The sequence below is a fragment of the Triturus cristatus genome, chromosome 1_2, assembly GCF_964204655.1.
Source record: "Triturus cristatus chromosome 1_2, aTriCri1.1, whole genome shotgun sequence".
Classification (NCBI taxonomy): domain Eukaryota; kingdom Metazoa; phylum Chordata; class Amphibia; order Caudata; family Salamandridae; genus Triturus; species Triturus cristatus.
The window spans coordinates 1,165,252,710-1,165,278,996 of NC_140580.1; the positions used below are offsets into that span (position 1 = coordinate 1,165,252,710).

At 48.5% G+C, this 26,287-nt stretch overlaps 1 protein-coding gene across 16 annotated transcripts in view; it reads left to right on the forward strand.

Moving 5' to 3' along the window:
- FNBP1 (formin binding protein 1) overlaps positions 1-26,287 on the forward strand; it is a 975,957-nt gene that overhangs the window by 917,855 nt on the left and 31,815 nt on the right. For 9 of the 16 annotated variants that reach the window (XM_085613977.1, XM_085613979.1, XM_085613985.1 and 6 more), the window contains one exon: positions 23,296-23,432. In XM_085613977.1, the coding sequence (XP_085470103.1) occupies positions 23,296-23,432 (137 nt within the window). Of the gene's footprint in view, positions 1-23,292; positions 23,433-26,287 lie in introns of all 16 variants that reach the window. The other 7 variants (XM_085613976.1, XM_085613978.1, XM_085613980.1 and 4 more) reach the window with 1 other exon arrangement.

Genomic DNA, 26,287 nt, shown 5'->3' on the forward strand with positions numbered 1-26,287 from the left:
CAACGAAGGGGTCTGTGGTCGGTCTGAACCAGGAAGTGCGAGCCAAACAAGTATGGCCGCAACTTCTTCAGAGCCCATACCACTGCAAAGGCTTCACGCTCTATTGCACTCCACTTCTGTTCCCTGGGAAGTAGTCTCCGGGATAGGAAGACCACGGGTTGATCCAGACCCTCTTCATTGAGTTGCGATAACACTGCCCCAATGCCATGTTCTGATGCATCTGTCTGGACAATGAACTCCTTGGAAAAGTCTGGGGCCCTTAAGACCGGGGCCTCGCACATGGCTTTCTTCAATCTCACAAAGGCCTGCTGACAAGCCTCCGTCCAGACTACCCGTCGAGGTTGTTTCTTGGACGTGAGCTCCGTGAGGGGGGCTACGATGGTACCGTACCCCTTCACGAAGCGGCGGTAGTATCCCGTGAGGCCCAGAAAAGCTCGTACCTCAGTCTGTGTCTTGGGGGGTTCCCAGGCCATGATGGCCTCGATCTTCGCCTGGAGGGGTTGCACCGCTCCCCTACCCACCAAGTGTCCAAGGTACACTACCGACCCCTGCCCGATCTGGCACTTGCTGGCCTTGATCGTCAATCCAGCTTGTCTCAGGGCCTGGAGAACAGCTTGCAGGTGACGCAAGTGATCCTCCCAGCTGTTACTGAAGACGGCTATGTCATCCAGATAAGCAGCAGAGAAACTCTCCATTCCGGTGAGGATCTGGTTTACCAGGCGCTGAAACGTGGCAGGTGCGTTCTTGAGCCCAAAGGGCATCACACAGAACTGGTAGTGGCCATTGGGCGTGGAGAAGGCTGACCTTTCCCTTGCTCCATCAGTCAAAGAGATCTGCCAGTACCCAGAAGTAAGGTCAAAGGTACTTAGATATTGGGCAGCTCCCAGCCGGTCAATCAATTCATCCGCCCTAGGGATCGGATGAGCATCAGTTTTGGTCACTGAATTCAGTCCCCGGTAGTCCACACAGAACCTCAGTTCCGGGTGGCCACCCGGTGGTGCGGCTTTTGGTACTAACACCACCGGACTAGACCAGGGGCTGCTAGAAGGTTCGATCACTCCTAGCTCCAGCATCTTAGTGACTTCACTATGAATGCTGGCCTTCACCTTGTCTGACATCCGGTAGATCTTGGACTTCACAGGTGGGCTGTCTCCTGTGTCCACGTCATGGACGCACAGGTGAGTCCTACCCGGGACAAGGGAGAACAACGAAGAGTACTGCCCCAGTACCTGGCGACAGTCCTCCCGCTGTTCAGGAGTTAGAGATGGGGAGAGAATCACTCCCTCCACCGACCCATCCTTTTCTTGAGACGCAAACAAATCTGGGAGAGGCTCGCTTTCCACGTCCTCTCCTCCGTCAGTCACCATCATCAAGATGACTTCGGGCCTCTCGTGGTGGGGTTTGAGGCGGTTGGCATGCAGCACCCGCAGGGGCTGACGAGGGGTCTTCAGGTCCACCAAGTAGGTAGCCTTACCCTTCTTCTCCAACACCTCAAAGGGTCCTGACCAGCGATCCTGGAGGGCGCTAAGCTCTCCTGGTTCGATCACCCACACCTTCTGGCCAGGCTCCAACTCCACCGGGTGAGCATTGTGGTCATACCACGCCTTCATCACTGCTTGGCTGGCTTCCAAGTTGTCAGAAGCTTGCTTCCACAACTTAGCCATTTGGCTCCGGAAGGCCAGCATGTAGCTCACCACATCCTGGGGAAGCTTTCTGGGAGTTCTTTCCCATCCGTCTCTCACCAGGTTGAGAGGTCCACGTACAGGGTGCCCATACAAAAGCTCGAAGGGGCTGAAGCCCACTCCCTTCTGTGGCACTTCCCTGTAAGAAAAGAGTAAACAGGGTAGGAGGACGTCCCATTTCCTCCGCAGGCTTTCAGGCAGACTTCTGATCATGCCCTTCAAGGTTTTGTTAAACCTCTCCACCAGACCATTGGTCTGGGGGTGGTAAGGAGTGGTGAACCGGTAGGTCACTCCACACTCCTTCCACATGGCCCGCATGTACGCTGACATGAAGTTGGTCCCCCTGTCGGACACAACTTCCTTGGGAAAACCCACTCGGGTAAAGATTCCCATCAGGGCCCTAGCCACAACAGGTGCTGTAATGGTCCTCAGAGGTATTGCCTCTGGCTACCGTGTGGCATGATCCACCAAAACCAGGATAAACCTGTGACCAGCTGTAGTAGGTGGATCTAACGGACCCACAATGTCGATGCCCACCCTTTCAAAGGGGGTGCTAACGACAGGAAGTGGTTCCAGGGGAGCTTTTAGCTTCACCCCTGTTTTCCCACTGGCTTGGCAAGACACACATGTCCGGCAGTAGGTATCGGACGACACTTTCATTTGAGGCCAATAAAAGTGTGGGACAAGACGGGCGAAGGTCTTGTCTTGCCCCAGGTGTCCTGCCAAGGGGATCTCGTGAGCCAACTCCAGAAGGAAGGCTCGATAACGTTGAGGGACTACCAAGGCTCGTGACGATCCATGTAGGGGTGCCTTGGGTTCACTGTAGAGGAGGCCATCCTCCCAGTAAACACTGTAGTTCCCTTCAACGTTCCCTGCTGCCTGGGCTGCGGCCTGTCGCCTCAGCCCCTCAAGGGTAGGGCCCTCCCTCTGGCCCTGGCAGAATTCCTCCCTGGACGGGCCTCCCTCCACGTGCCACTCGGCCGGGATGGGTAGGTCCTCCAGTTTGGTAACGTCCCCCACCGCAGACTCCTGGTCCACCACCTCCGGTGGCCTATCCGTCCTACGGGGGGTGGACGCCGAGGCAGGCTCCTCCTGTCCTCGGTTCTTCCCTTGACTGGCAGCTGGCTGGGCCTTTGTTCCAGGCTCCAGCCGAAACGAACTCCCTCTCCGGGTAGTCGCGCACCCTGTGCTCACACAGGCCCAGTCAGGTGTACCCAGCATCTCAGTGTGAGTCCGGTATTCCACCTCCTTCCAAGCGTTGTGCTCCATGTCATTCCCCAGTAGACAATCGACTGGCACGGCAGGGCTTACGGCAACTCGAAGTGAACCTGCAACCCCCCCCCCATTCAAAGGGAACCTCGGCCACTGGATAGTGGCCTGTTCTGCCGTCAGCCATCGCGGCTGGGTGGAGTACATCGGGAATTACCTGCTCTGGAGACACCAGTTGACTACGTACCATAGTCATACTGGCCCCTGTGTCTCTCAGAGCCTCCCCTCTTTGGCCATTGATGGTGACCCACTGCCCATACTTTACGCTATTTGCGGGCACCTGGATCTTAGGAACCATCTCCCGTTCTCCCAGGGACACTAAAGTGACACCCGCCCACTCCCTTCCCTTAGTTAAGGGCATCTCCTCCCCGAGCACTGCACTAGCTACTCCGGGGGTCTTTCCTCCAATGGGAGGGGGTGGTCGTTTCAGGCACTTCGGATCTCCTTTATAGTGTCCAACGCCACCGCACTCGTAGCAATGGACAACCCTTGGCTGCTGACTCTGGCCAGGATTAGGGTTTCTGGGTGGGTTAGCCCTAGGGGTGAATCCTGTTCCCTTACCTTGGAAATTATTTTGGGGGCCTTTGGAGAACTCCTTTTTCTTTTCCCCTCCCTCTTTCTTCTGGGGGGCGCCCTGTCCACCAGGTGTTGACGCAGTTCAGGGAAACATTTCTCGAGCAGGTGTTCCTTCAGTACTAGATCAAACAACCCCTCGTAGTGCCTCACTTCACTGCCCTGAATCCAACCCTCTAGTGCCTTCTTTGCATAGTCCAGGAAGTCCACCCAATTCTGTGTGCCCAGTTTGTGACTACCCCTGAACTTCTGTCTGTACTTTTCGGGTGTTAGTCCAAACTTTCTTATGAGCGCCAGTTTCATGGTGGGGTAGTGGGTCTGCTCATCCTCCTCGAGGGCCAATAATGCATCCCTACCAGCTGGAGGCATGTACTTGTACACTCCCCCTCCCCAGTACTTCTCTGGAACCCCATGGGCCCTTAACGAGACCTCATAGGCCGCTAGCCACTTGGCGATATCGTCACCCACCCCATAGCTAGCTACTATGTCCTTTGGCAGGTAGGGTTTGGGTTCCCTGGTGTACTCTCGTTCTTCGCTGCCACCGTTAGGTACAGGGTGTGCCCCGATTCTCAGGATCTGAAGATCTATCTCTTTCAGCCTTATCTCATGAGCCATCCTCTGTTCCTCCTTCTCCTTCTCCAGCCTTGCTAAGTCCCATGTGAGCTGTCTTTTCTCCCTCCGGTCTGTTAACTCCACTTCAGACAAGCCACTGCTAGAGGCACTGCTGCCCTTCCTGGAAAGTGTCCTGGGCCCCGCTGACAGGTTCCCCACCTCAGGTTGGTACAAACCAGCTCCCTCACTGTCGGGCTCTCTATCCCTGTCCTCCTCCTCAGCCTTGCTTTCCCGTCGTGCCTCCCCGCAAGCCCTTAAGCTGGTTTGGAGTGCACCCTTCTTTGCTCCTGGGGGACAATACACCCCCTCCCGCTGACAAAACTCCCTGAGTTGGGCCACAGTGTACGTTTCTAAATTCTCCAGTACAAACTCCATCTTGCCCACTCAGGTCAGAGGACAGTTATTTGCAGAAGCTATGCAGGGGGGTACCTTATATAATACCTCCTCCCACCACCAGAGTAAATTTGGAAAAAACAAAAACCCACAATTAGGAAGGCCGCTTTGAGAAAACTCCCGGTGTAGGCCTATGGACTACCCACAGTTATTGTTGAGTATACGTAGGCACAGCTCTATCCCACCACTGAACACCAATTAATGTTGAAAATACTCCACTCCCACACCGGAAAGGGTGGTGGTAACAGGGTCTTTCCAGGACACACTGTGGTAGCTTGGCTCGAGTGGTCAGGAATCAGGCACCGTGCTAAGCATACGACATACCCATACAATAACCATGCGTGCATCCGTTCCAAAAACGACTCTACACCGTAAAAATTATGAAAATATCTGTTTATCTTCTTTTTCTCTTAGTTGCTGATTAAATAAATAATAACACAATCACAATATACAAGGCTTTCTAAATAGTGCAGGTCAAATAAATACTGTCCTAATGATTCAATAGATAGGGGTGATCATAAATAATAAAGGCATAAATATAAGTGCATTACATACAGGCAATTAAATATTCTGAGGCAATAAATACTGCAAACTAATAAATATTGTGCGACAAATACTGTGGAACAATAAATACAGTGAAGCAATAAATAGGTTAAATACAATAAATACAGTGCTCTCAATAAATAATTAAAAGCTGACAGTGACACTTATAGAATCAGATCACGTTTGAGATTACTATGGGCTGATTTGGCCCAGGCACAGCTTGTGGTTAGGTGGATGGCTTGAGGGTGGCTGCTCCCTAGCTTGGTCAAGGCTGAGGCCTAAACTGAGGTAGATCAAGGGGGGAATACTAGAGACCTGGTTCTCTCACTCTACACAACCCCTCTGAATTAGTCTCAGCTCACCCCTGGCACAGTCAATCTGGTTCCAGCACCTCTCTAACCCCTAGGGTAGTCTCTTAGGATTCCACAGGGCCTTAGGCGCCCTCTATTCCACTTACTGCCCTTTTTCTGAAGCTCCGACGCCGCTGGAGTCGTGTCGACGCCGTGAGGCGGTTCCGGTTCGATGTCGGCGGCCTCGGCACAATGTCAGTTCTTGACGACGGTAGGCGGTTCCGGTTCGATGTCGGCGGCCTCGGCTCGATCTCGACCTCCGATTCGATGGCGTCGGGCAGTCTTGGCTCGATGTCGACTTCGGGCGGCTCCGGTCCGATGGCGACCTCAGTTTCGATGACGTCGGCCGGCCTTGGCTCGATATCGACTTCCGGCGGCTCCGGAGTGCGATCCTCACTCCCGACCTCCGGTGCTCCTCTCCTCGGGTTCCGGCGACTCCGGAGTGCGACCTCACTCCCGACCTCCGGTGCTCCTCTCCTCAGGTTCCGGCGACTCCGGAGTGCGATCTCCACTCCCGACCTCCGGCACGCTTCACCTCGGTCTCCGGCGACTCCGGAGGGCGGACTTCACTCCCCCGTCGACGCCGCTCATTCGACCTCGGGTGACTTCCTCCTCGACCTCTGATACTTCTACGACCTCCGTCGGCGCCCTCTCTCGACCTCTGGCGGCTCCGGGTACGACGTCTGCTTTTCCAGTCAGCGCCTCTTCTCCACCTCGGGCTCCAGGTCTCCAGGCTACTCGACGTCGGACTCCAGGGAAACCAGTATCCAGGTCAGGATCTTGCTGTTCTTGGATTCTAAGGCCTGTTCCTGCTGTCCAGGTCCTTAAGATGGTTTTTCTTGCTTCTTCCCACACAGGGCTCCAGGCTGGGCTCAGTCAGTAGGGACTAGTATCAAGGGTGGGTTTATGGACCCCACTCCAGGCACAAGTTTCCACCCCTGCTGCCTCACTCCTTCCTCCTTCAGGTTTCTGCTGCTCACTCTTCACCAGTCAGGTGCCAACTGCCAGCTCCAACTGTCAACTCTGGCTTTAGCTTCTCAACATTCCAAACCGCCTCCAACTGTCACAGGGTTCTGGAATGTTCTGGAAGGTGCTGGTAGGTTCCAGTGGGTTCTGATGATGTCACAGGTGGCCACCATTTTGTGCTCCAGGCCCTCAGACAGAAGTTCCAGGGGTAGATAAAATGGCTCCCTGAATCGGCATCAATACGAAAAAGTCTGGTGGTTCCCAAAAAGGAAAAATACTAACAGGGTTTGAGGCAAAAGTGGGACAAAATAAATAATGATGAGGAGGGACCACCCAAAAGGCTGACAGGTCTAACACTGCTCAAATGCAAAAATAGTCAATCCACCCAGATCCGAGAGAGGATAAACACCATTGACGCTCTGAATTGCAAATTGACGCTATCTGAATCCGTCAAATCTCTGAGAATCGCCCTGGACCAAAGTCTGAGCATGAAACAACACAGCTAAGAGTGTATTCTACAACCTAAAACTTCTGCATAAAATCAAGCCCTTTCTCCACCCGAATGACCTAAAAACCGCAATGCGAGTGATGGTACTGTCTAGATTGGACTATGGGAACACCACCCTTAACGGCAACGCAGAATCGCACCTACCCCCCTCCTTAAGAGCAATACTAAATGCAGCAGCAAGGATAATCACCAGAGTAACAAGACACAATCACATCTCCACCTCCCTGAAAAATTTTAAGTGGCTCCCGATCGAAGGATGCTGCTGCTTCAAAGTGGCCTGCCTCACTCATAAAGTTCTTCATGCAAGGAAACCAGCCTACCTTGCATCCAAACTCTCAAAGGCAGGCCAAACAATAAATCTAAGAAGCACCAACACTCTTCTCATTCCACCAAAAAGGCACAAACAAAAATCCCTTGCAAGCTCCTTTTCAAGTATACCTCCAAAATCTGGAACTCCCTCCCAGTCCATATCAGGAAAAATCCTTCCTTTATGAACTTCAAAAGACAATTAAAAGACTTTCTCCTCAATCGATACCTCAACACTCAGGACTGTAATCACATCGCTTACAACTCAACTCTCTTCCCCCATATTATCTATCGGGCGCGGATCGTCCATTGGGGCGTTGCCCCCCGCGCCCGCAGCTCCCTCGGTGTATCTGAACTTAGTTTACTTAAGTTCAGAGACGCTGAGGGTGGGGAGAACTGACAATGCATGTCAGTCAGCACGACGTCAGACCGTGGGCGGTCCGGCGTCATGTTGACTGACATGCATTGTCACAAGCCAGGGAAAGGCAGCTTAAGTGCGCATGAGTGGGCATGGAGATTAATTTTTAGTCCGTGCCCAGTCATGCGTACTTGTGTTTTTACTGCCTTGCACATGCCCATTAGGAGCCCCTCGGTCTCCTAATGGGCAGGCGGCTGGCGTAGCGTAAGCGTAATCTGTGCCCTCAGCCAATCCTGGTGCTGCTGGCAGCACCAGGATTGGCTGAGAGGGGTTAGCAGGCCCCTCCAGTACCGTGAGTGAAGGCGCCCAGGGGATCAGAGGTCTGAGAGGTGGCGTGGACCGTGCGCAATCCCCCGTCTCCCCCCCCCGCGAGCCGCGACTGACTCATGCCATTGTATAAGGTGAAGTTTTTCTGAATTCAAAAAGGCAGAATAATTCTAGGGAGACAAAGGTGTGGATTGGCCTACAATGAAATATACAATCCTTGCGCGGCCCAATTTATCCATTAATTAACGAGAAAGGTCAGGACTAGTTCTTGTGGCTGTAAATCGATCAAGAACTCAGGCATCCTACAACTTTGTTCAGAATTGTTTTCTCAGTGACCTGCAGTGATTGAATCTTATATTCTATTGAACCTTATATATGAGCCCTGTAAATCACTATAATGACACTCTTGATGTTATATATGTTCAACAGAGAGGGAATGTGGGTTCCCCCTGGTTATCAGTAAAGGTTTAAATACTATTATTAGCCCTGAAAAATGAAACCCAGGCCAAATCAAACAGTGGGCCACTTTATTATGGCATCTCGAGGTGCGGTGAATATCCTATAAAGAACTGATGTGTTTTCCCGATGTCTGGGGTGATCTGTATGTAATACATTGCAGCCCTCCTGACTTCTAGCATGTGTGAGGCACTTTCTGCTGCATTAGATTTGTTGGTGGGGAAAAAGCTGTACGTTTGACTGTCTCGTTCATGTGGAAGGGTGAAATGACCTTCATCAAGAATTTCAGGCATGCCCTCAATACTATGGATATTTAAGTGATTTGAAATGAATGTGTGTGTAATGAAACGCAGCTGGGGCTCTTGTAAAGCTCGTGTTGTTGCTTCGGATTTAGTTTGCGCATCACAGGAAAGGATGTGGTTAGTTTATTTCTGTTCTTGGTTTGCTTGTCTGTCGAAAGACTCTTCCTGCACATTCGGCCAGTTGCCACTGCCACAGCACTGCACTGATTGCAGAGTCTCAGTCGGGGAGTGAAAGGCCCGTGGTGTGTAAGAACAGCTGGATGGCAGTGTTCCTGCTGAACCCAGCCTGCCTCAGATCACAGGCAGTGTCAGCGCACACCGCACACGAGGAGGAAGCGAGTCGGGGTTCGGGGAAGTCAGAGGGGGTTTGTTTATGAACTCGTAACCTCTCTTTCTAGGATGTCCGGGCCTGGCCTCAGGGCAGAGGCACTTGGGGACAGAATGTTCCAGGCAGGCCACTGTCACGCTAATATTAGGTGTTATACTATGTCTGGCCTGCGGGGTTTACTTTACAATACTTAACATGTTGATTGCGGAGCACATGTGGGTCAGGCAATCCGTGCCATTAACCAGGCCAATCAATGGCCCTTATATGGCAACACGATACCACCCATGGCTAGAAAAGAAACGGGAAGAATGTCTAGAAACCACTCTAATGTACCTGAAACACTCGAGGTTAAGCCAACCTAAAATATTCCAATGAGTTGGCATGTCACTAACTGAGTTTCTGCTGCCTCACTTCAGTTACGTGCGTTGGGGGTTGAGCAGAACAATGCATTTGACTCACTCTCTAGTTGCATTTTTCACTGTCATATCACGATATGTTAACAATGCTATTAAATGTCCTGAGCCCAGTGTTTATGGCCTGACACGTGTCTAGTGGTTTGGCGAAAACACCCTTTTCAGCTCCTCCCAAATGCACACAAAACATTCAAGGCATTTGTCAGGGGATGAACTTTGTGTTCCGGCTGGCAAATCACAATAACTTGCCTTTCCTCTGAAGAGTTCATTTTATATCAATAAAGAAATCCGAGGTACCCAGCATTGTTATCGCAAGGTTTGTTATGAAGTTCTGTGGTTATATTGAATAGGCAGCTACCTATGTATAACATCTCTTTATTGATGTCATAACACACTTTAATTATTGCTTTATTAACTTTCTTGTTTTCTTACATATGCTTGAAAATGCACAATTTGCCCAATATTTTTTCAACATTTTCTCGGGGGAGAACCCCTCTTATGACAGTCAGGCTGACATGCACTGACCCCAAACTTTTACGCCCCACTACTTTTAAATGTCACCAGCCGCCCCTGTTATCTATTGTACTGTGACCCGACCCTCAACAAGTCTGTTATTTTTTAACTTCTGCCTCTTTCACACGGCTTTGATTATGTCTGTAAAGCACTCGGGACTTGCCAGCTCTATATCGATGCTTTAAATGAAAAAAGAACACAGTTCTAAAGTAACCTAGTCAAGCAACGTCTTCATCTGTGGAACACAGCTCCATTCAGCCTGGGTTCCTCCTCCCCAGATCTCAGGGGTTCAGTATCGGACAACTAATTGGCAGTCCGAGTCGGTGAACACACCTGATCCCACTGCCCTGCCAACTCCTGAGCTGCATGCTGTGCAGACACAATCTGATCCGTCGCTGGCCTGGGGGACTTCAGCTGCCTGTCGTTTTATCGTCCTATGGAGTCTTCACAGAGTCCACGGAACATGTTCTGGGAACTGACCCCCCCCCCCCCAAGTTGAGGCACAGCATGAGGCCAAATCCCAAGGCTTACGCATTCAGTGAAGGAGAGCGATTCATCCTTCAGTATAAAATTTGTTTGCAGTAAGGCGCATCCTGTATATCCAGCTATCTGAGCCACTGTTTCAACTCCATGAACGAACGCCTCTTAGCCTACGCAGTCTCCGTGTAATCAGGAAAGTTGAATATTCGTTGATTATTTACTTTCTAGCCGCCTGCACACTTGTGTCTCTGTCATGATAATCGAGGCGCAGTGCCACAGCTGGGCGTGGGGAAGCACCAGCACAGGCAGCTCTGCTGGCACAGACCCTCTGGTACCAACAGGTCTATTATCCAGGTTTCCAAGAGCATCACCATACTGTGCCCCTCCGCTTGCTAATGCCCACAATTGGGATGTTTTTCGATGGCACTTCCTTTTTGCGTCTTCTGCTGAGGACTCCAGCACACAGATCTTTCTTTGCATGCCTCACATCTGTTGATAGATGTCTTTAATGGTGGGCCGCAGACCATCCAGGATCTTTCATAGCTTGAGACCACCTCATCCATTTTCCCTGGTATGCTCTCAGCAGGTTGAGGTCAGTAGCCACTGCATCTGTTTTGTTCTCTAAAATGCCTCTGGATTCTCTAATGGCTGCCGATATGTTGTCTAATTTACTCTGATCCACTGTAACTTCTGAGGGCGTTGGACCACCAGGCACCCAGTCCACCCCCGCAGGTGGTTTCCCATGTTTCAGTGCTGTGTTGTCTGCTCACTGTCACAAAGTTTCAGGGTGCTTCAACAGGAGTTCTGATGGAGTCCAATTACTCCAATCTCCACCCGGAGACACATTACTCCCGACTCCTGTCGCCATCTGGTGAGCTGCTCACTCCAGTTGGATCACTGGTGATTATCACCAAAGCAGCTACCTTTTGAGATGGTGGAGGCCCATGTCCTGCAAAAATCTCCACCCGGGTACACATTACTCCCGATTCCTGTCACCAGCTGGTGAGCTTCTCACTCCAGTTTGATCACTGGTGATTATCACCAAAGCAGCTACATTTTGAGATGGTGGGGGCCCATGTCCTGTAAGGTTTGAGATAGGTGAGAGCATAGTTGAATGAATGAATTTGTTTACATTAGAGGTAATAAAACAACTGTACAATAAATGGTCCATTTCACCAACCTAAGAACATGGAAGAGAACAAGACAAAAATAAAAATCGGACAATATTAAGTTAAAAAATCCAGGGTTTAGCATCAGAAAGCATTTTTACAAACAGTAGGTCAAGCCTAAAAATGTTGTTATCCTTCTTATTGCTTGACAGTCTTGTGTTGAAAAACAGGAGCCATAGTTGTGTCCAGGGACCCTCTCACACCGGATATGCGGCAGCATTGGTGACTTCTAAGGGAGTAGAACATTCAGTCATTCTACTTATTGGCAAAAGTTTAGGTGATTTCAAATGAGCTGGAGGTCTATTAAACAAACACTGTTTTTGGACCTGCGGCCATTTTAACAGTGAAATGTTGGATTTTTCGGTTAAAGCTTCAATGTTGATCATCCTTAGGGAAGGTTGGGTTGCGATTTTAATGTTCTCTTCTATTTCGTTGAGGGAGAATCCTTAGCCATTTTCTTCGGAGACATTTGTCATGGATTGTTTAACAATTTTAAAAAGTGATTCTTCGTGGTCTAATTTCTTCTTAACAAAGGTGACTTTGGCCTCTTTCTGTTGGCGTAGTTAAGTCAAGTGTTTTGTTGCTGAGATTTGTCACCAGAGTCGGTGCATAGCTCCAAGTGATTTCCTCTCTTTATCGAGTTCCATATTGCTGATTTCTTTTTCTTCTTTTTTAGGGCTTTGTGCTACCCTACCTCCGACATCGGACCATATTTAAGCGCTCCTCTCCCTCTGGATGCCATTGTTAATAAGATATTTCATAGGCAAGAGTGGCTTTGTTAGGGTCTGACTCATTCTTTGCGTTTTTCCAGTTGTCTGAACATCATCACTGAACTCACTATTTCAATGTGAACTCACTAATTCAATATAAATATAATGAGCAAGTCTACAGTACATTATCGAGTCAATCTTTATAATTCTCTTTTTATGGTAATTAGATCCAGTGTGCAGTCTTTTGTGTCGGAGAATTCCATATTTGACTAAGATTTGTGTTGCCCTGGCAGTAGGACATCCCAAATACTACTTGATCCGATTGTAATTTTAGGTCTCCTGTGAATATATTTTCTCCATTGATTGCACTTTTGTTAAGGAATCAGATAAGATGTTCTTCAGAAGTTTTGATCTTCCTCTGGGGCGATCGATGGACTTGTATTGTAATTGGACTTGGGGGCGGTTGTTTTTTTTCCCCACTGATAGGTATTCAAATGTTGTGTGTTGCTCTGTTTTTAGGTACTTTAGATCATGTCATTTCAGTGAATAACTGCCAATCCGGCACCTCATTTGTTGTTTTGATTCTGCCTTGCTTGGTAATGGAATAACCTTGTAGAACCTACAAACCTATGCTTGGTTGGAAGGCTTTGTTAAGCCAAGTTTCAGTTAAGAATATGAGATCCAGATTGCGATCATTGTTCATCTCATCTAGTTTTAGGGTGTGCTTTGTCACCGACCTGCAGTTATGCAGGAGGCACTTAAAAGAGCAGATTTGGGCAATACTTTCAAAGGCCTTATTGGTTTTGTTTCTATGACATTGTTCTGGTTAACACCTTTTCCTAGTGCATGTGCATTTCTAGTTCTTGATCTCAATCGTCGAGATGTGTGATCCCTCATTGCTTTGTGCAATCTCTACTTTTTCATTACCTTTAGGTAGAAGTTTGTGTGTCTTTCTTGGGAGAGGGGAGTGGCAGCTGTCATATCTCGGTTCTTTGTTACTGCGTGGTTTGGTCTGTAAAGAAGAGTTTTATCCCTTTATATCCCAGTTTGGTGAAGTGGTAAGAAGAGGGCACCAAAAGATCTTTCTCACACCTGCCTAGTTGTCCATTTGATCCTATTAGATCACACTACCTAAATTAGTCTACACCTCATAACTAATTAGTCCACACTTATGCCTTGCACCGTCAATTCCAGTAGCTTTAGTGGATGTATGAGGCAAATTGTTTTTCTTTCCCTGCATCCTAAATACTAGTTGCTATAGTTGGTGTGTCTTATATATAGTATTTATCCTGTCCCTGCATCCTCAATGTTAAGTACTACAGTGACTTTGTATGTTGTATTGGTTTTCCAGTCCCAGCACTCACAATGCTAGCTGCAATAGTCACTGTGTGTGATATGAATAAGTTACATTTCTTCGGAAATGCTCTGTTCAAGGCATGTGACTTTACTTACACATGCTATGCACCCTCCTGTCATATAGTGTTGGGCCCACATGTGTGCAAGTTGTTTCTCTTCAGAGAAGTCTTTCCAGTCAGATACTGTGACGACTCCTCTTGGTGATAATGTGCATTGTCATACACTCTATTGTTAGATTGTTTTCTTCTGCTGTTGGGTTCAGACGTTTTCTCTTGTGCTCTGGGTCGACATTGTTGCATTGCTCTTTTCCGGTTCACACAGTTTTCTCACCTCCAGCTGCATTTTACTTCGATCGCATCTTCCTTGCTTCCTTGCTTCCCAACTCAGGTCGAAGTTTGATTACTTTGTTCGAGCGGCGTCCAGTTTGACCGCGGCCCCTCCTAGGCCTTGCCCTTCGGGGCCTACTGCCGTCTCTCTGACGTGTTGCTCTACCATGCCTTGACTGTGATGGACCTGGTTCCATTTTGGTATTGTCCAATCTACATCGGGTCTGCAATCTGTGCCTGTCGCCCAAACACAACGAGGCCACATGTGACGCTTGCTGCTTCTTCTGCTCCAAAACGACTCTTTGCAACCGTCAGGCTCATCAGCGGAAGATGTTGCGTATGGGCGGCGACAACATCCCGGACCTCTTCAGTCCCAAGGACATCGCGGGGCAACATTATCCACAGCCGACGGCTGTATATCAAGAGGGTTTCTCCCCTGGAGAAAGGGCTCTGAACTAAAGATCGAGGACTTTCCGACAGCCCAGCAGTCCGGAAGTATGGCACCCTCTCCCCCTCGGCACCCCTCTCAACCCAGGCAGCCTTCAGCCAAAGGGCTCTCAACCATTCGGTATCACAAGAGACATACTTTCATCCCACCACTGCCTTCTGGCCTTGGTCAACGCGACAAACCACTTCGGACACTCTGCCTTGCTCTGGCTCGGTACCGAAGAAATCTTCGAGACCTACCACTTCATCGCCAGCTACTCCGGCACCAAGCCGAACCTCAGCACCGACCACATCTACCTCAGCTCTGGCCAAATCCTTGGCCCTGAAGACCTCGTCATCGACCAGCAAGTCCAAACCAGCGTTGTCAAGCCCATTTTGTATAAGCTGCAGGAGGAGCTTGACTCAAGACGGAAACATCTGGTCATTCGCCCCCAGATGGCCCAGATCCTTGCCCACCCTTCGGACCCAGCTGCTCCACACTCGAAACGTCAGCTGGCCTTCGAGGATGTCTTGGAAATTCCCATTCCGACAAAACAACGCAAGAAATCATACAAGGTTACCTGTCCATTACCCCATGCATAACCATCCCGCCTTATTCCTCAGCCTCAGTATTCGCCCTCTCCGCCTGCTTCTCCAGTGGAACCTCTTGACATCACACATCAGGGGTCTCCACACTCTGACACACATGGGTTGGGGGAGGGTGTGGACATATTTGCACTCCTCCGCAGGGTGACTCATGGTACTCCTATGATGTTGGCCCTGCCAGGGAACACCAACCCTTAGCTTTATCCTGCCCACCCCTCCCCTCTGGATGATTCCACTTCCTATGAGGAGCTCATTGGTTTGGGCTGACTTCTTTCATAAGGTGAAACTTCACACAGAGCCTTTAGAGGAGGGCTTCCTCTCCAAACCCTCTTCTCCACTCACTGCTCCACTCAATATCTCTCTATGCTCCAGGGCATGCTACGTCATACTCCTGGCATTTTCAAACACCCCGTCTAAGCTAGGGTTATAACACCTAGGGTGGATAGAAAATTAAAAGCCTCCACTTCTGACCCTATTTATATTCATGGGAGCTCCCACCTGACTCTCTGGTAGTCACTACTGCTCGTAAACTTCCAGGTCTGTGGGATTCCCCGCCCCAGAAAAAGAAAGTAAACGCATGGATGCGGCAGAGAAAAGGGTGGCTGTGCAATTGGCCAAGCAGTGGTGTATAGCTAATTCTATTGGTGTTCTAGCAAGATATGATCATGCCCATTGGGTTGAGATGGAGGAGCTCTTCCAATGCCTCCCAGAGGATCACATAAAAAGGGGACAATAAATAATTTCTGAGGGCAAGCAGATATCAAACACCTCTCTTCGCTGTGCCCTAGATGCAGCAGACACCGCCACAGCGGAGGTAATTCTAGTGTCCACCTACGCAGACACGCCTAGCTACGTATCTCTGGCTTTAAGCCGGAAGTTCAGCAGAACCCATTGTTGGTCAGCATCTCTTTGGTACACAAGTGGACTAAACATTAGAAAAGATACGGAGACAGTCAAAGTGATGGGGGCACTTTAAACACCGGCTCCCCACAGCTTCTTTGGCCACACTTCTTACTGTTGAGGCTCGAAGAGCACCTCCCATTAAGTCTCCACGTCCTACCAGTGCACTCAGGGCTAGAAAGCCTCCCCCAGGGGTTATTTTAAAGAGTTCTTATGTGACAACCGTTCTAAAGGCAAAGGTGGATCCTCAAGAAGAGCTACAACCACCATAAATCCCTGACTTGCCTCTTCTTCCCCAGACCACACAAAATCGGTTGCGGAGTGCCTACAAGACTTTTTTCCGACATATCACCTCAGATCAGTGGGTGTTGTATATTATCCAGCATGGTTATTGTCTGGAGGTCACTTCCATGCCTTCTACCATTCCACCTCACAAACACAGACTCTTACCATAACATCAAAGGCTACCCAGAAAGGAGGTCAGAGCGGTCCTCCTCAAAGTGGCTATAGAACTCGTGCCCCGCCATGAGCAAGGAATGTACTAGCGGTACTTCCGGATAAAAAATAATACATCCCGTCGTAGCACTACCATATGGTCACCCTTCAGGATGTCATTCCCCTTCTCCAGCAAGGAGACCTCTTGTCCGCACTCAACCTGAAAGATGCCTATTTTCACATACCAATACATCCAACCCATCGCCAGTATCTCAGGCTTTTGGTCAGCGAAAAACATTCCCAATTCAAAGTGCTCCCCTTTAGGGTTACTACTGTGCCTCAGGTGTTAAGCAAGTGACTTGCGGTAGTGGCTGCACACCTATGCAGACCAGGCGTCTGTTTTTTCATATCTGGACGACTGGCTGATCAAAAGTGCCACCCGCCAGCTGGCGCCAACACACATCCTCATCTTTTACAGTTTACCACCAACGAAACAACATTCAACCTCTCAGATCTAACCCTACCTAAGGGCTATTCTCAACTCAGGGGTTGGCATAACCTACCCAAACTGGGTCAGGATCCAGTCCTTTCAGGCACTGGTCCCTCTTTTCTAACCAAATCAACAACTCAGTCAGAACAGGCAGGCACCTCCTAGGCATAATTGCCTCCTGCATTGCCATAGTTCCATATGCAAGGCTACACATACGTCCGTTTCAGGAATGCTTAGCTCAACAGTGGTTTCAGGTCATTGGGATGATCCAGTGTTGATTGCCTGCCGCACTTGTCACTCTCTGAAGTGGTGGAACAACAACAACCTGTTGCAGGAGAGGCCTTTCCTCGACCCAGTTCCGCAGATATTTACAACTGATGCCTCCCTTACGAGTTGGGGTGCACATTTACAAGATCTGACTGTCTGGGGTCAGTGGGAACCTAGACATCAGGGCCTCCACATCAACTACCTGGAACTTCTAGCTATTCACCTAGCACTGAAGGCTTTCCTACCTCACCTGATAGGCAAGGTTGTTCTTGTCCAGATGAACAATGGGACAGCCATGAACTGCCTTCAGGAACGGGGAGGGCCACTCTCTCCACAACTGTCTCAGCTATCCCAGAGCATTTGGCGTTGGGCTGTCTGCCACAAAATTAATTTGCTAGCGGAGTACCTTCCGGGGATGTACAATGATTTTGCTGACCTCAGCAGGATGCGCCAACAAGTCCACAAGTGGGCATTCCACCCGCAAGTCCTCTGCTACTTTCACAGATGGGGTTTCCCTCAGATAGAAATGCTTGCAAAAGCAGAAAAAGCCAAAACTTCAATTCCAGGTTCCCATAGTCCAGCGGCAATGCACTTTGGATGAGCTGGTCGGGGGTATTTACCTACTCTTTTAGCCTCGCCCTCTTCTGTTTGTGGCATCGGAGGCTTATGCAGGTGTCCCTCCCTCTCATCCTGTTGGCACCCACATGGGCCTGCCAGTTTTGGTTCACGACCCTGCTCAAACTCTCTCTGGTTCCGCACAAGAGGATCTTGAGCAAGCCAGACATTCTCATGCAGAACCATGAAGAAATCAGGCATCCAGATCACTCAAACTTGCAATCTGGCTCCTGAGGTCATTCAATCTGGGTACCTTAATCTTCCACCTGAATGCATGACCATTCTCACAGAAGCTCACAGACCCTGCCTTCTGCGCCTGCCATGCAGCCAAGTGGAAAAGGTTTGTGTGCTTCTGTCACTCAAAAGATATTGATCCTTTCAAAGCAACAGTGCAGGACTTTGCGACGTATTCACTTTTTTGACCCGTGCCTCCTTTGACTCATTGACCATTGCCCGTGGCTCCCCACTTTTACTCTTTTTGGAGGGGGGATAGGGGGGGGAATGTAAGTCCGGCCTCGGGAGTACTTGCATTTTTCTCCCTGAAAATAATTGAGATGAATCTGATGAAGGTAATATAATCATATACGTAGAGTGTTTCACATTACTAAGGTGGCGCCTTTAATAAAATATTCCTACTAACACTTCTTTGCCCATGCCTTTTTTTAGAGTACCCTCTCAAACTTTTTCATCCCACTTACAGTGCTAGATAGCATGTGTGTCCCATTGCCAAAGTGTTTCTGAGCTTGAAGAATATTTGCATGCACTTCCATTTCTACCCATGTCATACGTGCCAATACACCTGTCTCAACAGCGTTAATTTTGCTGTTCCTCCCTAAAATTGCCTCCAAATTATCGCAAGCCAAATAAATTCCTCACATTTTTTTTTTTTTAAACATCCCTCTTTCTTGTTTTCAAATGTTGCCATTATGCTGTATATGGTGGTTTACTTCCCTGTGCTCAAGGAGAGAGCAGGCCTGTCTGGAAATGTGTGTGTACTGAAAGAAATATGTACTGGAAGTACCTACGGTACAAGTACAAGTGGCAATTCTTAATGTGTTTAATAGACAGGGCAACTGTACTTTCCTAATAACTTGCATTTGGAAAACAAAACTATTAACGAGTCTAACAAAATAAATCGGGCATCTTCCGCTTACTTTGGGAGAGTTGAAACGTGGGTATCCAGTGAAACGTGGAGGTCATCTCCCTCGACATGCCATCTATTAAGCACTACCTTTACAGCTTTAGGCATGTCACTTACAAATCATGGAAATCATGTGTTTAAGTCAAATTAGTTTAACTGAAGCCAACAAACCCTTCAACATTAAATGAATTAAAGTGCTTGGTGGCCTGCTTCCCTGGCTAGGTTTGGCGGATCCCCAGGGAGTCATGGCGCACAGTTTGGGAACCACTGCACTAGCACATTTCTGGTCTAGCCTTTACCTCCATAATATTACACTTGGCCATCGTAGCTGCCTACCTTCAGAATAAACAGCATCTCTCTTTTGACAAGATACCGGTCATTAAAGCTTTCATGGAGGGTCTCAAGACTGTTATTAATACTCTGGTCCCACAGACACCCTCATGGAATCTCAAAGTTATACTAACACGACTGATGGTTCCTCGATTTGAGCCCCTCAACACCTGCCCCCTTGTCAATAGATACCAGAGCAGTACCTCCTCAGATGGTGGGTCTGTTGAATGGCTCAGACCAAAACGTCTTGCTGGAACGAACTGGAAAAATGCCCTTCTCTGCAGATCTCGCTATCAAGGCAGTAGTTTTCATGAACATGTGCACTGAGGTCCACTTATCAGCCTGAGAGAGATCTAAGACAGGCACTCAGTGCTGAACCAGCACAGTAGTAGCAGCATTAGCTTGAGTGGAGTGAACCCCCGTATCCTCGAGGAGGCTGCTTCTTATTGTAATACAGACAACTATCCATCTAGAGAGAGTTCTTTTCTGCACCTTCTTTGCTCCTGAGAAGCCCACAAAGAGCTTATCGTCCACCCAATGGCCTCTGGTACGAAAAATGAAGACATTGAAACTGAGGGCTCTCTAGGGATCAAAACGAGGAGTGAAGTGAGACAAAGAAGACTGGAAGGGTAATACCGTACCTGATGTGAAAAGGCGTTACTACTTTTGGCAGGAATGCAGCTCAAGTCCTCTGCACCAGTTTGTCTGGGAAAAAGGTTATATAAGGCGGCTGGACCAAAAGTGGCTACAGCCCACTTTCGTAACGAGCAAATGTGATCGTAAAAAAAAAAGAATGTTTTCAGAGTCAAATGGCGTAGTGGGCAACTGTGCATTGGCTCAAAGGGGCTGCACATCAGAATCAATCCCCATTGCAGTACCACAAAGGGCTTAGTCTGGAATGTATGTTGTAACCCTTTAAGAAACCTTATCACAACAGGTGATTTGATCAAAGAAGGCTGATCCAGCAGCCGTAAAAAAGCTGAAAGATCCGACAAAATGGCCGTTAACGCTGCCAAATGCAAGTCCCTGCTGGTAACAAAAACACAACACTACAGACAGTTGAGCTTGTAGCGGGTCAATAGGGTGGGTGCCGCAACAAACCACAATCTTTTTCCAGCACAATGCGTACACCAATTTCGTAGATGTATGCCTAGCTGCCAGAATAATATCAGTGACCACAGGAGGAGGCACGAAGGAAACTAGATGGAGTAAGTCTCCATGCATGGAAGGGCAGATTGCAGAAGCCCTGGTGCAGGACTCTGCCCTATTGCTGCCACAGTATAGCCCCCCACGAAGCAGCAGCTTGATTGGAGAACATTTGCTTATGCCCAGAAGTTCTAGGTACCACACGCTCTTGGCCAATCCAGAGCCACTAGGATTACATGGGCCCGGTTAGTTAGAACTTGATCCAAGAGGGGTAGAGGCGGGAAGGCATATAGGAATGTCTGGCAGAAGTTGTCTCTGAAAGAGAGCTCTCTTGGGAACTCTAGTGTTCAAAAACACTTACATGGGTGTTCTCCGCAATTGCAAAAAGATTGAAACAGGAGTCTTCCTATTGCTGGAAAGTGCTCTGCTCCACTTTTAGGTATAACTCCCATTCGTGATCCGCAACGTGTCGTCAACTGAGTTTGTCTGCCCTGGCATTTAAAGGTCCTGCCAGGTGGTTCACGACCAGAAAAAAGGCCTGGCAAGTCATCCATTTACAGAGCTGAAAAGCCTCCTGGTACAGGGCTGACTCAGTCCTACTTGTTGCTGTACCACATGATGGCGGTGTTGTCCATGAGTACCTGTACTAGCCTCCTTTTGATGGATGGTAGGAAGGCCTTCAGTGCCAAGTGGGTCGCCCGCGATTCCAACAAATTGATGTGAAGGCTGGTTTTTGCTGGAGACATGATTTTAGTCTAAGTAGTCTCCATCTCCCCAGACGGCCTTCCCAGCCCAGCAGTGATGCGTCCATCTACAACATTACCTCTGGTTGGGACAAGGAGAGTAGTCTGCCACTGGCCCAATCACCGCTTGGCAGCCACCACTGGAGATCATTTGCAGTCTTCTCCTAAACCCGGATAAAATGCAATGGGTTCTCTAGGTACTGTGCCCACTGGGACTTGAGATCCCACTGTGAAGCCTGCATGTGCCATTTGACGTGTTGACTAACAAGATGCAGGAGGCCAATAGGCCCAGTAGACTCAATGCCATCTTCACTGAGATCCAGAACAGATACTGAAACATTGGGACCCTAGCCCAAATGTCACAAAACTGTCACTGTATCAAGGACGGCCCCAATGAACAAAAGCTTCTGTTGTGTCAGTTGTGACTTAGGCACATTGATACTGAATCCCAGAGATTATAGAAAGTTTGCCATTGGCTGTAGGTGGTGTATGACTGCCTGGAGCAAGCCTGCCTTCAACAGCGAGTTGTTGCGTGAGGGAAAGACTGAAACATCCTACCTCCGAGGATGCACTGAGACCACTGCCATCACTTTTGTGAAGACCAGAGAGGCACTAGTAAGATCAAAAGGGTGCACCACAATCTGGGTATACTCGTGGCCCACTGTGAAGACCTGACAGATAACACCTGTGAGCCTGCAGGACAAGAATATGGAACACCGGGTCCTGCAGGCCTGACTCTACCATCTAGTCTCCAGGATCAAGGGCAGACGACCTACGCCAGCGTCAGCCTCTTGAATGTGTTCCTGTGCAGGGAGGCGTTTAGAGGGCAGAGATCGATATAGGACGCATATCTCTTTCGTCTTTCAGCACAAGAAAGTATTGGGAGTAACACTCAGGCTGGAAACCTATCTATGGCCCAAAAGGGACTGCCCTTACAGCTGTGAAACTGACATGTGATCCTGTGTCAGCCATGCTGAGGGGCTGGAAGGTGCGGCAGGGTAGAAGAAATGGGAAGGCGTAGCCCTTTTGGACATTTTGGAGGATCGAGATGTCCAAAGCAATGTCTCACCACGCTCTGAAGAAATGTCGGATCTTACCTCCTACAGGATGACAGGTGTGTGTCAAAAAGGACACACTAAAGTGATTTTGTGGTTGTGGTTGCCAGGGGGTGGGGGACTGATCTGCATGCTGTCCCTGATGCCCCTGACATTGTCTCTGGGAGCCGCGCCTCGGCCTCAGACAAGAAAGGGCGTAAATATTTGTTGTGCCGGCAATAGGTATGGTGCTGCCGAGACTGAAGCCCCCTGGCATATTCCCAAAAGGGGTCGAACTGTTATGAAAAGTGCTTGGTAGGGATGGAAAGCCCAAGGAACGCACTGTTGTGCAACTTCCTTTAAAGAGTTCCAGGGCCGTATCTGCTTTCTCACAGAAGAGGCAAGAGTCATCAAATGGTATGAATATGAAGGATACCTGGACATTTCCTGAAAAACCTACAGACCTCATCCAGGTGCGGCACTGAAGCACCACACATGTTCGATTGCCTGCCCCAAGCAATCGGTTGTGTTCAGGCTAGACCAAATAGCAATTTTTACTGCATCCCAGCTGTCATGGATGGTTTGGGCTACAGATGCCCATAAGTCGCCCAGAACTGCCAGTAGGATTTGATCTACTGTGTGGATGTAGGACCCAGGAAGCTGCAGGCATTGGCACTGCGTAAGGCCAGGTTGGCAGAAAAGAACATGTGCTTGCCATGGGTCTTCATGCGTTTTGATTCACACTCAGGAGAGGTGGTGGCCTGCATTCTCAATGCTAGTTGCAATATTGGCTGGGTAGGGTATATTTGGTATTTCCTGTCCCTGCACCATCAATGCCAGTTTTATATGGGCTGTGCGAGGTACAGTGTGTGTTTTACTGAACTCTCAATGCCAGTTGGAATAGTGGCTGTTTCTGTGGTATAGTGTGTTTTCCTCTCCATGCACACTCCATGCCAGTTGCAGTAGTGGTTGTTGCTGCTACAATGTGCATGTTTTCCCTGCTCCTTCACCCTTGATGGCAATTGCTGTTGAGGCCAGGTGTGGTATGTTGTCTTTTTGATGCTCTGACTAGCTGTCTATCGCCCACTTACTATGGGTGCATGTCAGACAAATTCTTTCCATTCTCTGAGCCTCAGGCCTGTTGCTATTATGGCTGTGTCTGGTTTGCTTTGTTTTATTTTCTGTGCACCTATAGTGGCTTTGTGCTTTCTGTCTTGAGCAGCCCGGATGGTAGCTACACAGAGGAGCAGAGTCAGGAGACTGAGGTGAAGGTGACACCAACCGAGTTCGATGACGAATTTGATGATGAAGAGCCCCTGCCCACCATCGGAACCTGCAAAGCGCTGTATCCATTTGAAGGTATCTTGACGGTGTTTCATTTGCTTTCTTGGCCTTTTCTGTCATCTGCCGTTTATCGTATGACCGCAGTGATATTGCCTTCTGTGGATAGTGTTCTCCACTCCCTTTCTCCTGTCTGTTCTCTATACTCCTTTCCTCTTTACACACAAATGCCCATGTTTCATGAACATGCTTGTTATTGTGCTGTAGCCTTAGTTCCCATGTGTGATTCTCTGTATTGTCTGTCTTTTGTGCTCCCCCCATACCTCCATCTCTTTACGTCTGCACATTGCACTCAGGGGCTCAACACTCGTGCTTCAGCTTTCTCTTCTTGCTTCCATACCTCCTTCTTGCTCTCTTGTTATTGAGTTGCTATATACTGTGACTTTGATCACATGTAGAACATTGTCTTCCCTTTGGTTTCCTGTCTTTTTTGCCTCTTCTTCATTGCCTCCCTCCTTCTCTCAGAGACTCTGTATCTAATGGTTAACAACTTATGGTATTTTGGTTTTGTGCATGATAGGTGGCTGTCTGGAAACAGCATTTATTTTTAAGAGAATGAGACGTTGCCATAGCTGCACCTTTTGCCTAGTTCTGAGCTCCCCTTTGCGAGGGACATTCAGAAAAAGACCGTCTCCCCTGCAATGTCTGTCCTAGTGGGTGCAGCTACTGTTTACTCTATCCACATCTCACTAACAGGAGCCTCAGGGAGTGATACTAAGTATGTCATTCTCTATTTTCTTATTTATTTTGTAGTTGTATACAGTGAGGACTAGACCTAGTGTGTGCCAGAGCTCCCTTTTAAAGCAAGAGGTACAAAATATAGGACTGTTGTTTCAGGAGAGTTACAACATATAAGTTGCATTTCATTTTGAGCATTTGACAAAGGATCATGATGACCAGTTGACAGTGCGACAGACACTTTCCTCCTCTTGTTGACAGCAGGCAGGAGTTCTTCCGAGTTCACACCATATGATTGTGGTGTAGGATTCCCGTGGCAGAAATTAAGATGGCCACCCGAAAAGGAAGGAGGCGGGATGATGCCTTACAAAGTAATGGTTACCATGCTGAGTTTCAATAAACCCAACGGCTTGAAGCCTTAAGTCCCGGTAGTTCCAGGAGCCAAGGTTTATTATTCAACTCCATGGGTGAAAAAAGTGAGGTTTCTTCCAATAAGCCATAGGTCCTTTACACTGGTAACACTGCAAGGACAGTCTCAGACTATTCCAGACAAGCAGGTACATTTCATCAATTCAAACCTTCTAACAATTTCCCCGGGGGGGGAAGTGGCCATAAAATTTCAAGATATTCAGAATTTGATGTGAAAAGCAATCAGTTATTGCCCCTGGTAAACTCTGAACCCCAGGGTATCGGATTGCGCCTGGTGCGAAAGTTAACTCAACCTAGCCAGTACCACTCACAATGAGGGCCCTAGGCCTTTGAGTGGTCCCATTAAAAGCTAGCATGCTGTACTCTGAAGCTAGAGTAGCTTGAAAATAAAGCAACTATAACTAAGCAGAGGACTAGGAATGGGATTGGTCGCATGGCCGGAATAGTCCGATCATTCTTGTGAGATGCACATGAATCAACAGCGTTTAGACTTGCATGATGTATCATTAGTTGTGACTCAATCCATGATTCTGCACTTAAACCTGACCTATTTTGAAGTGATCCTTCCACACCATGTGTTGCAACCAGTTGTTTGAGGACGTTCCCCCATTCTCTGACAACCGTTTCTTTCAGATGGGTTCTTTTTTCCAATCTGCTCCTTTAGTCAAAAACCTGCTATAAACTAGAGCAGACCTAAAGACGTTCGTCCTGTTTACAGTCTTCTGCTCCTGAAGATCCAAGAAAAGGCAGTTCCAGACCTTTGACTTGAACCACACAGCACCCTGGGTGACTGGCAACTGAGTGTCCATGTTAACAATAGAACACTCTTTCAGATGCTACGATACATTTTAGATGAGCGAGGTGCTGCTTGATGTGCAGATTTGTTTAACACGCTTGACTATTCTCTCCTGCTGTCTAGTACTAGAGAGGTGGCAGGGGCAGCGTCCTGGTCAGCAGTCCAATGATCCACTCCCACACTGGATCATTGACATATCAAACACACCTGCTGAATGACACATGCTTAGATGAGCAAGACCTGGCTATGCCTGGATGAGGAGCAGACAGATTACATTTCTTGTCACAGAAGAAGACTAGAAATAAAACCCCTACACAATGGTTTCTCCCTGTGCATATCCTCTATAGTGCCTGTAGGAGACGTCAATGCACTCTAAGTGGTCCTGGAGGCAGATTTCTCATTTTATCATGCTCCCCGTGCGGTAATAAGCTAAGCTCTAGTGTGCTGTTGGTAGGTCCTTTGTATGCTCTAACCTTCCCTGCTTGCTGTCACCTCAAAAAATGATTCAGAAACTTCAAGTGGTTCAGAACTGGGCAGCTCCAGCAGTGCTTGAGATGAGATCACATTCCTCCTCTCTTAGGAAACTGCTCGTTTTTAAGGTATTAAAAGTAATAAAGTGATCCCTGGTAGCATCCAAGTTTATTTAAAAAGACACTGTTCATTATCTGTAACCTAGTACACTCTTTATTCTTTGAAGTGAAATTATCTGTGGTCATTCTGATGACAGAGATCTTGCACGGTGGCTGTTCTTTTGTGGCTCCGGCTGGTGCTCGCTGAAACTCCACGCTATTCAGGGCCACTGTAGTCAGTCTCTTATGATCTTCAGGAAGAAGACCAAATTCTACTTCTTTAATCCTCCAGTTCATTGTCACTTTGTTCAGCTATCCGGAGCCCTTCTGCGATTGTATGTGCTTTACAAATGCTTGGAATCAGTTCATGTCGAAGGCACAAGACATCAGTGCAAACCCCT